Raw genomic sequence first — 16,276 nt, 5'->3', positions numbered from 1 at the left:
ATAAGAGACCAAGTGCTTGCACTCGAACGAATTGTAGGCGCTCTTCGGACCTTCTCCCTTCGTAATCAGGCACGAACCCATTCATTTCTGGTTATCCATGGTATACAGAGCATATTTGTTTAAGGATCCATGGCCGTATACCATGGATGGCGACTCTGAGTTTCTTTAGGTACGTTTCGAATCCGGACTTGTTCCCGAATCGAGAGGTATCTCTTTTTATATAGTCACCCGTGATATGCTATGAGGGTGGCACCTGTTTCGAGAGTTCCTTGGTAGAGCTCTCCTTCACGTGTGGATGATCTAAGAGGCCGCTGGGGGCTCGTCCCCCACCTCTCTCCGGGATCGGGGTCCACAGTGCCTGCTGTCACATATTTCTGCCAATTGTTTACTTATTAGTGCCATATTTTTTTTAAATTTTGGGTAGTTTTGCTGGTTCTCATTTATTTTGAAAAGATGAAGATTCAGGGGTACATTCTACCTACTTTGAAAATCAGAGTCCTCAATCTCTACAATGCCTTCATGTCCATTCTCCAGAGCCCTGTAAATCTGAACACTATGCGGGTGGAGCCAGGAATTTACAGTTGGGGGGCAGGATTAATTTACCTTTGTCTGCATTGGTCATTTGGGTGGGCATGCATGTATAGTCATGTTATAAAAGGAATTTTGCAAGTCATGGGGGACTATGGCCCCCCTCAACCTATATCTGCCTCCGCCCTAACTATGCCATATGGGCTACAAACGAGTGGGCCCCCATCAGAACAGATGTGCCTCTCATAGTTTTCAAGTGCATTGAATTAGATTAACCGACGTCAATTAAAATGTTCTTGCAAACACTGTTGCTATGAAATTGGCTACAAACATTCTAGAGAGAAGCCTAATTCTTATGTTCTCCTTTTTATTCCCTATAAAATGTTTCCCTAATTTTCATGAGATCTGGAATTAATCACTTTTATTTCTTTGTTACATAGAAAAAAAAATCAAATTAAAAGCCAATGAACAAAAGAAACTGATCTTTCTCTCTCAGATCAAGAGAGTGTGTGGAAAGTAGGACGCAAGTATGCAGCAAGAGCAGTCCAGCCATGCTGAGAAGGGTGCCGAATGTCCCAAAAAAAGGAAGAGTGTGGCTTCTCACATAACCTATACATCTTGTTCCCATTCTCGTCTGTACTCCCACATGAGTAGCTGCTGTTTATTCCCTCGCAACAAGCCTTTAATGGATTCTCAAACTTCCACCTCCCTGCCATAGTTTCAATGTAAAAATAGAAAAAGATTAGGCTTTTTCCAACAACCCAAAACAAAACCAGCAAAACAAAATGCTAGGAAGATTGAAGGTAATTGAGTCTTTCCAAGAATGATTTATAAATGATTGAGCCCTGTTCGTCTCAGATTATGACAACGGATGGTGAGGGCCTGAACTGATTGTTGGCCCCAATTTATGTTTAATTTTGAACCAATAATCTGTTGGGGCCCTCACCATCAGTTGTCAGAATATGGAGGGAACAGGGCCTAAATAACAGCAACACTAATAGCTTAAGCTTTTGGAGTAATTGGTTTCTCACCGTGAGAACTCCTTTACATTAAAAATCCACATGTACGGCCAACCCAAGAAAGAGGAGCCACAAGTGAAGTATGAATGATTAAATAGCGCCATCTGTAACCGCTCAAGCCTTAAGAATTGGTGTTATTTGACTCTTTTTTGGTGTTATTTAATTGGTTGTTTCACATGGTATCATACCTATTGCCCCAGGACAGGTCTTGGATTCAAAATCCAACAACTCCTTGATATTAAAAATCTACGTGCAAGGACAGCCCAAAAAAGAGGGGCCACACTTGAGTGGAAGTGTTGAAGTCTAAATCATTAGATAACACCAAGCTCTTATAGCTTAAGCTTTTGGAGTAATTGGTTATTTCACAAAGAACCCAAAACAAATCCAGCAAAACAAGGATTTTTCTCCTAACCAGAAATTGAGACAATACCTTGGTTTGCAGGGCTATCGAGAATGGACAGGAAGGCCTCGTAGAGATTGAGAACTGTAATTTTTAGACCCTCATTACTTTTGTTCAGCACTTGTACAGCTTGATCCAATAAGAGGTTGTTAACACTAGAAATCTCATTCTGAGTCTCATTGCACTGGTTGAGAGAAGCCAAGTTGTTGTTACCAGGTAAACATCCGACGGGTTGGAGACTAGTCACGGCTATCTTTTTTACTCCTAGATCATTAAGGCGTCTCAAATCCATGGACAGCTGATTAATTAAAGATGTAGCGAAGGCTTGCAAACCCTACAAACATAAAAGAGAAGTACTGATGTTAGAACTGATTTGCATAGAAACACAAATGGGCAGTCCACACATATTCCAACATGTTCTTCTAACCATCCAAGAAACTATACTTAAATGTTGATGGGGAAATAAGTGAGAATAGTAAAGCCAATAATCAGGGACAAGTCTAAGAAGCTTGGATTTTATAATCCAGGATTGTAAAAGATTTTACAAGCTAAAACCTGAATTTTACAAGCCTTTATAAGCTAAATCCCGAGTTTTACAATCCGTAGAATCCTGGATTATAAAATCCATGTATCCAAACGGCCTACGAAGGATTCGTTGGTATAAAACTCCTTTTAAGTTGCAAGGGCCAATAAAAATTCGAGACTTTAATTCGATGGTCAATAAATTAAGATCTAACTATCAGATTGAACGTGTGTGTTCAATGATCAATTGATCACACTATGTCCGATGATCATTAGATTAAGATCCGAATATCAAATCATACGTGATGGGCCCGATATCATCAGATCATCTGACTATGTCCGATGAGCAACGAATCATGATCACCAAATCAGGTGTGGCAGATCTGATATCATTTGGGCCTTTTTATTTTCAAACGTCGGATTTTATAAACAAAAATTAATGATTATGTTAAATTTGTAAAATATAATAATCGGGTGAAAATAATAAGAAACTTATGAAATTTTAGAACTCTAATGTTATTAGTTGAACAAGGAGTTACTTTTTATTTTTATTTTTTTACCAAACCTAGTGCAAATGGTGACAGATAAAGCTATATTTGGTTGTGGCAGATATTTCACAATGGAAGGGTGTGGTTCTTTGGCGTAAAGTCATGGGTTTGCTCTCCAGTGACGAGCGTTTTTCGTAGGGAAATAGTCCTACCCCCGGGGGACACCCTTCGTTACCCAAAAAAAAAAAAAAAAAAGATATTATATTTCACAATGATTGTCTTTCCTTGGAATTGTAAATATCCTTTGACGGCTGTTTAAATAATGAATGACAAGATGAGTTAGTGCAATTATCATTTAATGGCGGGGCCAATATTATTGGCCTATATATAGTGGGCCCACTTAATGGAGTCTTTTTTCTTTTTATTTTTTTGGCTTGGTTGGTATCAATGAATTCAAACCGGATTGGGTCCACCTATGTTTTTGTCACTTTACCTTGGGCCGTTTTTTAAGACCTTTTTTTAAAAATCAATACCGTATTAAACTTGAAATTTTCAGGTCCAACTTTTTTGCCAAATTACGTTTTGCTAACTACGGTCAAACGTCACCCCAAATAGGGGTGTAACTTGGGTTGGGTTGGGTTGAGCTTTAACTAAAAAATGAATTGGAATCAACCCAAGCCCGAGCCGATTTGAAGGTAAAAGCTCAACTCGAATTCCTAAAAATTGACCCCAGTTGCACCCCTAGGTCCCCAAAGCTCTCTTAGAGGAAAAAAATGTAATGGTTGATTACCTTTAAGGTGCCGTTTCGGGCCTGATATGCATCATAGTCGTTTCCAACTATAGATACGAGAGCTAGAGAGGATTCAACGTCGCTCTTTGTATAGACACCTTCTTTGATCTGCTCCTGAAAGAAATCAATCTGGACAGTCAAATTTGGTGACGTACCTAACGTATTGAAGACGCCAGCCCCTCCATAGGCGAAATTCATCCCGTATCGTAACAGTTTCAGTCCGATTTTCCTCCATTTGTAAGCGATGGGAGTTCGAATTCCCAGGAAAGATGCTGAAAAAGAAAATGATGAAAATTAAATGTGGTGAACGTTAGAGTAATCAAATTTCTATGCCAAGAAATTTTAATTGGAATGGGTAAAGCTTTTGAAATAGATAATTTATATTAGGAAGGGTCGTATAAACACCATTTGTATCATTTATACCTGTTAATACAAGCCCTACGTCATATAAATTCTCTTTGATATGTATCCCTGAACGAAAGAAAGCGCGCAAAGGAAAAATGGAATATTTCATGGCACTTTCGCAGGGTTTAGGTACAAAGTAAGAGAAACAGCTCTGACATGATGTGATACAGAAAAGTATTAAGTGAAAAAGCATAGATAAGCTAAAAGATAAAAATTAGGGAACCGCTAGCGTTCATCCTAGAAGGCATTTCGCGGCTGGTCTGTCGCATGTTAGACCAGCCACCTCTTGAAATGCCTTCTGCGATCTTTTGTTTCCATTCATGAGGTGGCTGGTCTGACGTGCGATCGATGGCTTCTTATTGGAAGATCGCACGTCAGACCAGCCGCTAAATACCTTATGCAATGGAGCCCCTAGCAAATCCCTAAAACCCTAGCAAATCCCTAAAAACTAACTACAGACCCAAGAAGACATTGGAAGATCAAAGTAAGAAAATAAATGATACCATTGAAATATTAGTGAACGATGGAGAAATCGATGGCTTCTTATTGGAGAGAGGAGGGGGAAAACCAAAATCATCAAACCTCTACTCAGTGAAGATATTGATATGAAGTTTCTAAGAAAGCATCATGACACTCGCCATCATTGAAAATAAGAGTTAGCCTCCCCTAGTAACCCAACTTTTTTAACCATTTTATACAACTTACAAAAAATCTCTACACTTCTTCTCCCTTAAACCTTCACCCTTGAAGCTTCTATCTAAGCTTACGTTGAATTTCTTTTAGCTTATAATCTCTACAACAATGACTTCATACTAATATACCTACGACTCCTAAAATAGCAAATACATTAAACATTCATTCGTAGTTCCCATGAGTCCTTTTGGTATCCTGCACAACAACATATAAACTCACCATTTGAGTTTTTGATAATCTAACTGGACATTAAGGACTCTAGAAAATATAAAATGACTTCAATTTTCCCCACATAATAACTACCCTAGAAGACTACAATATTGACTTTTAACAAAACAAGACACATTTATTTTGACTTACAGTTTGCAACATCCCACACCAACACGAGAGAGAGAGAGAGAGAGTCACCTAAGTAATCCGTCAAGACTCGGCCATCCGACCAACGGCCGGCTGGTTTCCCCGGGAAGGTGATCCCATAGGGCTCCATCCACGCGCTAGAGGTGGATTTTGCTGTATTCCCTGTATCCACATACGAATCACCGAAAATGAAAAGCTTATGGTGGTGGGAACCTTGCACCTCAACCCCTATAAAAAAACAAAGAAAAAAAACTTCAATATTCCCAACGTCAAATCAACATCGTACATGTTAAATTATAAATGGTTAAATAACACCATCTCCAACAGCTTAAGCTTTTGAAATAATTGGATGTTTGTCATGGAACTAGAGCAATTGCCCCGGGTTCAAAATGTACTCCTTGATATTAAAAGTCCACATATAATTAGGGGTGCAACTCTGGTCGGGTTCAACCGGAAAAAAAGCCGGGCCGGTTGCGTTTGGGTCATGTTCGGCTTCGGGTTGAGTTCGGATCAGCTTGAGGGTTTGGCCAACTGTACCTGGCCCGAGTGAAACCCAACATTTTTAATAAATTTTATTTTTTTAGTAAGCTTAAGAAGTTGGATTGGGTCGGGTTGAACTCAAGTCGGGTTGGAAAAAAGGGTTCCTCGGTTTGGGTCGTGTTGAACCTCATCAGGTTGGAAATTGGGTCGGGTCGGGTTCGGGTTGAGTAAATGTTTCCTCCGGTCGGGTTCGGGTTGGCCTCAACCCGACCCCAGTTGCACCTGTACATATAATGGCCACACGTGTGGGGGAGTAGTGTTAAAGTGTAAAAGACTAAATAACCCCAGTAATCGGCTGTCTGTCAAATCAAAGTAGCAGCAGGAGAAGAATAAGAGAAGTTCATCTCTCTACCTATCAACAAAACAAACATGAGTAAAAAGTAGAAGAGTTTCTCTTTCTCCATCAAACCCATCAATCAAGAAGCAGAGGGAACCAAAGATCAATAGAGCAAAAGTGGAAAAAGACGAGATGATTTTGGTGTGTGGTGCTATTTCTTACTACAGAGCCTCTGTATACTTCTATTTATAGGATAAACGAGATGACTTTCCCGAGATTTTGAGCTGAGAAAATCTCCATTCACACATAGTTGATAATTATAGGAACGTGTCGTGATACAATTTGCTCAAAGGCGCCTCCACTCTTTAACGCGTGGGGATGGGAGAAATATTTGGATAACTTCATATTCTTTTCACGTGGGAAATATATAGCGTTTGACATGAATGATTTTAAGCGTGGGCATTGATTTGATACGGGCACTCTCTTGAACATTTTTGCTTGGGCATTGATTTGATATGGACACCTTTTTGTGTTGGTTATAAGTAGCTTGGCTAGGTAATGAAATGAAATTATACTTGCTTGTTATCTCTATGTATTTAAGTGAATTTGGCTAGTGTGGCTGACCATGGTACTGACATAGTGCATCTCCTACAATGGGCACCCCTCTATCCATCCAACTCTTAGGAGAATATGTAGTGAGCATCCTCTACCTCAATCCACCATCAATTGTAAGAGTAGTGTACCATTTGATCCTGCAACCATCATCTTCTTCCCCAATTTTCTCCACAACATCCCTCTATGTAAGGCTCCCCTCTTGTATATGTGAATGAATTGCTATATGAAGAGATAAAAGTGAGATTGCCAATCTTCGATCTATTTCTTGTATTGTGGTGTTGAATCTATGGTGTGTTAATTGGAGAGTGTTTTCATGTGTGGTATGTGTATGCAATGTAGCCATGCTCGGCGAGAGTTTAAGACCCTTCGTTTAGGTTGAAAAAAAGGGTCATTACACCTAGCCACCCCATCCCAAGCCAGGCTATTTGCATCGCTATGTTTAATATATGATGTTTAATAAAATTATTTGTTATAGTATGCGCGTAATAAATGTCAAAGTTTTAATAGAAAAAAAAAATGTCCCAACTCCGCGTACATTCAAAAATCTCATTTTTCAACGCAAAGTGATATCTAGAGAAACGGTCATGTGAACCGAGTTTGCAGGACCCTTGGGTGAAGGGTTGCCCATAATAGCATGGAAAATGGGTAATAATTAATATATTCAATGGGCAATTAATTAATGATTAGGATAGCGGGCGCAGGATAAATAGTTTTCATCACTACAAGCGTGTGGTGGAACAGAAGTTTTTATATGATGCTCGATAGGGCATGCTCTTAAAAAAGGCGCCACCCTTGATATTTGATCCAACAGCAGCTCCCTTTTTCATCTTTTTAAGGGGCTGCTGTTGGATCGCATATCAAGGGGGTTCTCTTTTACCAGAACACGCCCGATCGGGCATCATATAATTTCTCTTGAAACTGTCTCTTGTAGATTTTGTTTTTTTCTTTCGGAAATTGATATTAGAACCAGACTAATAGATAATGACGCGTGGAAAGACATGTACATGGACGAATAATGGACTAATAATCTCTTTTACACTTAAGAAATTATCAAAATTATCCTTATATCTCCGTCACTCTGACTTCGGAGTGCAGGAATCGGGATCTGATTCCTATCCCACCCTATTCCAGCATTTGGTTCGAAAACAATGAAATCAAGGGATTGAACCCGAGTTTACACGGGGGCTGAATTATAGGGGAAAAAAATGTCACAATCTGTTTCTTCCCCCCAAGAGTTGGTATTCTAATTCCACTCCGGTCGGAATGGAATTTTTATTAGAATTTTTTTATATTTTGAATGTTCATTTTAATATTTTCTCATGGCAAATGATATTTCCCCCCTCTGACGGAAAACACCCCGTCTTTAACGTCATTAGTAAAGTTTTACATGCAAAGAAAAATGTTAAACGGGGTGAATTTATCCTCAAGCAGTGAACCATTCTCACAGAAACCGTTGAAGGGGGCAGTTTATCTGTTTTTTATTTTTTTATTTTTTTTGGGGGTGGTGGGGTGGCGGGGCGAGATATCATTTCCCTTTCTCAATCCGTTTAACGGATAATAGGAATATGATGTCCAGGTGATTCCTTATTCCGGCAATCCAAATGCAATCAAGCTAATACCATATTAAGTAACAAATTAAAAGAAAAAGACATGATTCCTCGTTTGATGGTCAAAATGGAAAAGAAAATACAAGTTGCCTATGTCCTTGCTTACGTTTCAATAGTTCAGGTCAAAGTTGTCTTTTAACTATTTCGACATCCCTTTTTCTATTTCTTAATTTTGAGATTTGCTAGGTGTGGATAGACCTGGCAAAAAGTGACCTAGACCTGCGGGTCCAACCGGCCCGCCCGTAATTTACGGGTCCGGTCCGGGTCACTAGTTAGTGACCCGTTCGAAATTTGACCCGGCCTGTACGGGTCACGTCAAAACTGGGCCGGCCTGGGTGAACCTGCTCGTGCCTGTAAAAACCCAAATGATTTAGATTTTATATGATTTAAGCCCGTATAGTCCCGTATTTTTCAGAAAGTACAACTGTACGGACAAAATCATAAGATAATCTAAACCGTCCATGTGATGGAACACAACTTAAATAGGTTGTGCCCCAAAAATCATTTCCATAGGATGATCCTAGTGCTCTGATCTATGGAGGAATTGCATAGATCAGAACCACCATAGATCAGAGGGCTAGGATCATCCTATGGAAATGATTTTTTGGGCACAACCTATTTACATTATGGCCCATCACATGGACGGTTTGGATCATCCTATTTTAGTGTGAGAATAAAAATAGCAAATAAAAACGAAAAAAAACCGGGTGACTTGCGGATCCACCTGCCGTACGGGTGGGGTCCGGGTTCACCAAATTGTGAGCCGTAAAATTCCGGGTCATTTATGACCCGGCTCGTAAGACCATGACCCGTACAGGTTGGGGAAAACCCGGCCCGGCCCACCTGTTCGCTAGGTCTAGGTGTGGACATAAAAAAAATGGTTACATTAAATTATTAAATTTCCCCTCAATTTGCTAAGTGGGCCATACCCATAAAAAGGGTTTTACATGGAAATGGTCCCACTTGGGCCCAAATGGAATGCCCACTAAGTGGCATGCCCTTGGCCCACTAATTCAATTACAGCCCATCACCACCAAAGAGGTAGTTGGACCCACAACCACTCACACAACTATTCAAAGTGGTTGTGGGTAGTTATTTCTTGAGGAAGGAGGGTATAAAGGAGTTATCATCTCATTTCAATGGAAAAAAAAAATTAAAAAAAAAAAGCAAGCAAAGAGAATGCAAGCAGAAGCGATAGAAAGAAAGCCAAGGGAAGGAAAGAGAAAAATAAGAAAGATCTAGAGATAAAGCTAATTCAAGAGAACAAAAGTCTCCCTCAACAAGACAACAAGAAAAAGCTCTCCCTCAACTAAAGCTATCAAGTAGTTGAAGAAAACTGTCCCATGAAGATAGAGACAAGAATCACGCTACGAAAGCCCTCGTCTTCACCACTATGATTGTTAATCAGAGGATTTTAGAAAGTTGTACTATATTTTTATTAATTACAAATTCTTTGAAATTTGTCTCGAATTTTGTGATATTGAATTTCGCAAAATTTGTGTTGACACTAGGGACCATAGCAAAAAGGCATTTCGCAGCTTGATACATGGCTATTGCATGCGAGATCAGCCACTTGGGGTGAATTAAATGAATAAGACAAAATCTACAAAAAAGTGAGCCTCTGTGGCTGGTCTCACATGCAACAGCCAGCCCCAAAATGCCTTTCAATGTGGTCTCTAGCAAGTCCCTCTTAATTTACAATTTAATCCCTCTATCCTGCCACTCAAAAACCAATAATCTTAAAAACAAATTTACAACCATATTGATCTTAACAACTAAAACCATCTGCTTCTTCCTCTTCCTTCTCTCTTTTTCTTCCTCCTAGTCTTCTTCTCCATATATATTCTTCTTCCCTTTTAATATTTTCTTTTATTTCTTAAATATTTATTATTCTCCTTCCTCCTCTTTTCTAAGAAATATTTCCAACCTTTTTTTTTACTCTTCTTATTTTTCTTCTTCCATTTCTTAAAAAAACATAAAATCTTGTAAAGCAAAAAAATCCTATTCCACAAGAGCTCTGATACCAACTTAGTGGCGTGGAAGAAGAAGAAATTGCAAAGCAAAAAATCCAATATAATTTTCTCACATTTGATAACACAAAAGAAAAAGAAGAAGATCCGTGGTCACTTTTACATAAAATCTTATAATCTCAAAAATTCCCCCTCTCAACGTCAACTACATCTCTTTATAGATCTCTTTAGGGCCGTTTGGATACCTCCTATATTGTATTATAGATCAGCCAGCTCATGTTGAGTACTTGTTGTTATTACCTCACAACAAGCCTGTAATGGATTCTCAATGTTCCACCTCCCTGCCAAAGTTTCAAAGTAAATATAGAAAAAGATAAGGATTTTTCCAAGGACCCAAAACAAAACCAGCAAAACAAGGAAGATTTAGGCCATGTTTGGTAACCATGAATTTGTTTTCATGATAAATTAGTTTCTCAAGAGTGGAGTTGGAAGTATTTGATTTTCTACGCCCTTAAGGGCCCGTTGGATACCTGATAGTTTGTATTTGGATTTGGAATTGAGTTTTGAGTACATAATGAATAGATCAGCAAGCTCATGTTGAGGGAGACAGAGAGGGAAGGGGGTAATTTCTGCTGGAGGGGAGATGTTGAGGACCAAAGAGGGTGAAGGAAACCACCAGATTTGTTGATTTCCAATTACTTATTTCCACAGCATATTTGGAAGTGTGTTTTTTTTTTCCCACTGTCAGTCGCCAATTTGGAAATCAAAGAATTTGATTTGGATCCAAATCACAACACAAAAAGAGCTGCAAATGAGAGAAATCCAAATCAAAATCTTCTCGGCATCCAAACGGACCTAATGTGTTGTGTTTTGTTGCTTTTTTCTTTCTTGCTATCTGTATTGTCTTGATCGCTCTTACTTTAATTTAAGGGGAAATGATATTCCACCCACCTTCAACAATTTCTGTGAGAAAGGTTCACTGCTTGAGGATAACTTCACCACCTTTAACGTTTTTCTTTGTCTCTTAACGGATAATGTTAAATATCCGCCGCGGGGGGGGGGGGGTATCACTTCCCTAATTTAATTCATTGCCGTTCAAAAACAATAATAGTATTGTCAAGCGGTGAGAGGTGAGGTCGGTTAGAGTAGATCAGATCTGACCGTTGGATCATCAAGTAGCAAATTAGTTCAGACAAATGTTACCACTTGACATTGAAATCCAACATTCAATTGTGGTGTATGACGTAGAATCAAGTATTTGCCGAGAAGGGATAAAGGCTTCTAGCTATTTAGCATGAGAAGAAATTGATTATTCCCCATCAAGGAATTCGTGGCAGAAGAAGATGATGTTTTAGAAGGAGAAGACTTTGAGAGACGGTGATTAGCATTTTCCTTGGGAGACCACCCCTCTAGTGTATTTTTTACTAGCCTTTTACACCTACAAGCGAGTGGCCAAAGGAAAAGAGGTGAATAAAACGTTTCCCCAAAAATGATAAGATCACATTGGTCCATCGAGTTGAGAAAATCCGCCGGGCAATCCGATCCGATCATGCACAAATTAAACGAAAAATAAAATAAACCAAGCCACAAGATGAACACTAAGATTTACGTGGTTCGGCCAAGCCTACTCCACTGGCGAGAAACACGATCTTCCACTATGAGAAAACAATATATAACAATTACAATGGATTTAAACCCAAAACCAAAACCCGCAACCATTTCCTTGCTTCTCTCAATCCAAGACCGTACAAGAGAACACCGAAAAGAAACCCGAGAAAAACCCAAGAGAATATCCAAGAAAAAAAATCAAAGAGAGAGCTCCAAGAGGAACCCAAGAAAAAGCCCAAAGAAAATCCACTTTCTTCTTCTTCTCTCTCCCTCTCTTTCTCTCTCCTCTCTCCTCTCTCTTACTTCTCTTTCCTCAAGTTGTGGTTCTCTCCCCCTTGAGGCAGCCGACACAGCCCAACAACTTCCACTCTTGCCACACCCTCAGAGACAAAAACCTCTTCTCTCTATAATAGGGTTTTTCAAAAACTCAAAAGGCAATTTCTACTTTTGCCTTTGCCTTCCCACCGAGTGGTGGTAAATAAAGCAAACTTTCCCAGAAAGAAAGTGGGGCTCTTTGCAACAGATGTGCCTCTCCTCGTTTTCAAGTGCATTGAATAAGAATAACCCACTTCAATTAAAATGTTCTTGCAAACACTGTTGCAATGAAACTGGCTACAAAGTTCTAGTGAGAGAATGATAATTCTTATTTTCTCCTATTTATTCCCAATAAAATGTTTAAAATTTTCATGAGATCTGAAATTGATCACTGTTATTTTTATATTACATGAAAATATCTAATTGAAAACAAGAACAAAAGAAACTGATTTTCCTCTCTCAAATTAAGAGTGTGCGGAAAGTAGGAGTCAAGTAGGCGGCAAGAGCAGCCCAGGCATGCTGCGAAGGGTGCAGACTGTCCCAAAAAAAGGAAGAGTCTGGCTTCTCACATAATGTATACATCTTGTTCCCATTCTCGTCTGTACTCCCACATGAGTAGTTGCCGTTTATTCCCTCGCAACAAGCCTTTAATGGATTCTTAAACTTCCACCTCCCTGCCAAAGTTTCAAAGTAAAACCAGAAAAAAAAATAAGGCTTTTTCCAACAAACCAAAACAAAAACAGCAGAACAAGATTTTTGAAGATTTTAAGGTAATTGAGTCTTTCCAAGAATGAAGTATAAATGATTAAATAACACCAGCTCTAACGCCCTGTACGCTTCAGATTGTGGCGGCCGATTAAGAGCCGATAGCCCCCGTCCGATTATGGGCTCAAAATTGCACTTAGGCACAATCTGAAACGAACAGAGCCTAATAGTTTAAGATTTTGGAGTAATTGATTGTTTCACATGATGTATTTGGTTCTAAACCCAGCAACTCCTTGATATTAAAAATCTAAGTCTAAATAATTAAATAACACCATCACCAACAGTTTAAATTTTAAGCCGTTAGAGTTGGTGTTATTTAACTCTTTTTTCGGAGTTATTTATTTGGTTGTTTCGCATGGTATAAGAGCAATTGGTCTTAGGTTCAAAATCCAACAACTCCTTGATATTAAAAATCAACAATGGCCAACCTAAAAAAAAGAGGTGCCACACGTGAGTGGGATTGATGAAGTATAAATGATTAAATAATATCAAGCTCTCTTAGCTTAAGCTTATGGTGTAATTGGCCTTTTCACAAAGAACCCAAAACAAAACCAGCAAAACAAGGATTGATTGAGACAATACCTTGGTTTGCAGGGCTCTGGAGAATGGACAAGAAGGCATTGTATAGATCAAGAACTGTGATTTTTAAACCCTCATTAGTTTCGTTCAACTCTTGTACAGCTGCATCCAACAAGAGATTGTGAAAGCTGGAAGCCTGGTTCTGAGTCTCATCGCACTGGTTTAGAGAAGCCAAGCTGTTGTCGGCAGGCAAACATCCGAAGGGCTGGAGACTAGTCATGGCTATCTTTTTTACTCCTAGATCATTAAGGCGTTTCAAATCCATGGCCAACTGAATTATTAAAGATGTAGAGAAGGCTTCCAAACCCTACATCAAGGAAAGTAAAGCACTGAAAGTTAGAACTGATTTGCATAGAAACCCAAACGGGTAGTCCTCCTATTTTCTTCTAAGCATCCAAGAAAGTATACTAGAATGTTGACGGGGAAATAAATGAGAATAGTAAAGCCAATGAAGTTAGAACTGATTAGCATAGAAACCCAAATGGGTAGTCCTATTTTCTTCTAAGCATCCAAGAAAGTATACTAAAATGTTGACGGGGAAATAAATGAGAATAGTGAAGCCAATGAAGTTAGAACTGATTAGCATAGAAACCCAAATGGGTAGTCCTATTTTCTTCTAAGCATCCAAGAAAGACCACTAAAATGTTGATGGGGAAATAAATGAGAATAGTAAAGCCAATGATCAGGGACGAGTCTAAAAAGCCTGTATTTTATAATCCAGTATTATAAAATCCTAGATTTCACAAGCTAAAACCTGGATTTTACAAGCCTTCATAAGCTAAATCCCGATTTTTACAATCCTGGATTATAAAATCCATGTATCCAAACGGTCTATAAAGGAGTGGTAATATAAAACTCCTTTTAAGTTGCAAGAGCCATTGAAATTTTGAGACTTTAATTTGATGAACATTAAATTAAGATCTAACCATTATACTTCAGTGGACCAATTTGCGGGAATTGCTAGCCTCCATCGGCAAAGGCTTTTTGCGGCTGGTATCTCGCATGTCAGACCAGCCGCGAAATGCCTTCTGCGCGATGGACCCTAACAAATTACCCAATATATAATATGGCTTTCTGATATTGATAATTGCACAATCTCAACTTGTCTTCCTTTTTGATCTGGCTTCTAAGAGTTTTTTGGATACTGTAATAACCATTGTCCACGGCTGTTCAAATAATAAATGACAACATGAGTTAGTGCAATTATCAATTCATGGAAGTGCCAATATCATTAGCCTAAAGATAGTGGGCCCACACTTGATGAAATGCCCAATTTTGTACGCTTCATCAGGCGCGTGCGTTGGTTTATCTGGAATCTTTCCTTTGGCTCGGTGGTGGGTATCAATAAATCGAAGGCGGATGGGGTCCACCAATGTTAGTGTCAATGTGTCATGCTCCACCCCAAAGCTCACGTGAGCGAAAAAAAACTAAAACGGTATATTACCTCTAACGTGCCGTTTCGGGCCAGATACGCAGTATAGTCGTTGCCCACGATAGATACAAGAGCTAAGGAGGATTCGATATCGCTCTTCGTATAGACACCTTCTTTGATCTGCTCTTGAAAGAAATCGATCTGGGCCGTCAAATTTGGTACCGGATTTAACGTATTGAAGACTCCCGCCCCTCCAAAGGCGAAATTCATCCCGTATCGTAGCGGTTTCGGCCCCATTTTCCTCCATTTGTAAGCGATGGGAGTTCGAATTCGCAAGAAAGAAGCTGAAAAAATGGTATTTAAAACTATGAAAATTTAAATATGGTGAACGTAAGAGTGATCAAATTTCTATGGAAAGGAATTTTAATTGGAATGGGAAAGCTTTTGAAATGCATCAAAAGAAAGAAAGAAGCCGTGCAAAGGAAAAACAGAGCAGGTATGAGGCAGAGAGGTATATGGAAAAAATACTAGTAAAAAGCGAATGATAACAATATAACATGAGCCATTGGAAGATCATTAATATTTTAATGGTATAAAAATCACTTTAGAGGGTTGCGAATTATCCTACTGGGTGTGCGAATTTAACATTGTCCTAAACATATTCTTATCAGCGAAAGGAGAAATAGAAATCAGAGAGGAGAGAGAGAAGCAAAATCATCAAATTTCTTCTCAGTAAAGATATTGATATGAAGTTTCTAAGAGAGCAGAACGACACTTGCCATCACTGAAAATAAGAAAGAGTCTCCCTCTGGTAGCCCAACTTTGTTAACCAAGGATCATTAAATGCGAAATTAAAAAAAAAAGATTACTTGAGAGAGAGAGAGAGAGAGAGAGAGAGAGAGAGAGAGAGAGAGAGAGAGAGAGAGAGAGAGAGTCTCTAACCTAAGTAATCAGTCAAGACATGGCCATCAGACCAGCGACCGGATGGTTTACCAGGGGAGGTGAACCCATAAGGCTTCTTCCAAGAGCTAGAGAGCAATCTTGCAGTATTCCCTGTATCCGCATACGAATCACCGAATACGAAAAGCTTATGGTGGATGTGATGTGAACCTTGCACCTCAACCCCTATAAAATAAACAAAGAACAAAACATTCAATATTCCCAAATTCAAATAAACATCCTACAAATCAAAAGCAATAAGAGAAGGTCATCTCTCTACCTATCAACGAAACAAAGAAGAGAAAGAAGTAGAAGAGTTTTTCTTTCTCCATCAAACCCATCAACCAAGAAAGAGGACGATGGTTTTGGTGGGAAGTGTTATTTCCTACTATAGAAACTTTGTATACCTTTATTTATATACAGTATGTGCTGTATAAAGTGGGAAACGGTCAACGAGACTAGACCTGGCAAACGGGTGGGCTGGATC

General features: G+C 39.1%; 1 protein-coding gene across 3 annotated transcripts; it reads right to left on the bottom strand.

Moving 5' to 3' along the window:
- Positions 1-794: 794 nt before the first annotated feature.
- On the bottom strand, positions 795-16,162 carry LOC143876673 (GDSL esterase/lipase At5g03610-like). 3 transcript variants are annotated; one of them, XM_077378362.1, is made up of 5 exons: positions 6,095-6,231; positions 5,254-5,430; positions 3,748-4,019; positions 1,978-2,281; positions 795-1,237 (listed from the first exon to the last, which is right to left on the bottom strand). In XM_077378362.1, the coding sequence occupies exons 1-5, from the start codon at positions 6,153-6,155 to the stop codon at positions 1,026-1,028; spliced, it is 1,026 nt and encodes a 341-aa protein (XP_077234477.1). In that variant the 5' UTR covers positions 6,156-6,231; the 3' UTR covers positions 795-1,025. The 3 variants fall into 3 exon arrangements, with proteins under 3 accessions (XP_077234477.1, XP_077234476.1, XP_077234475.1); XM_077378361.1 differs by lacking the exons at positions 1,978-2,281; positions 3,748-4,019; positions 5,254-5,430; positions 6,095-6,231 and adding exons at positions 13,482-13,785; positions 14,923-15,194; positions 15,793-15,975; positions 16,070-16,162 and having other exon boundaries at positions 796-1,237; XM_077378360.1 differs by lacking the exons at positions 795-1,237; positions 1,978-2,281; positions 3,748-4,019; positions 5,254-5,430; positions 6,095-6,231 and adding exons at positions 12,511-12,808; positions 13,482-13,785; positions 14,923-15,194; positions 15,793-15,975; positions 16,070-16,162.
- Between the last annotated feature and the right edge of the window lie 114 nt (positions 16,163-16,276).

The sequence above is a fragment of the Tasmannia lanceolata genome, unplaced genomic scaffold (genome assembly GCF_043159265.1).
Source record: "Tasmannia lanceolata isolate RefF3 unplaced genomic scaffold, GAP_Taslan_0.1 ptg000005l, whole genome shotgun sequence".
Lineage (NCBI taxonomy): Eukaryota > Viridiplantae > Streptophyta > Magnoliopsida > Canellales > Winteraceae > Tasmannia > Tasmannia lanceolata.
Note: the sequence above shows the minus strand (reverse complement) of the source record. Positions and strands in the feature narration are given on the sequence as shown.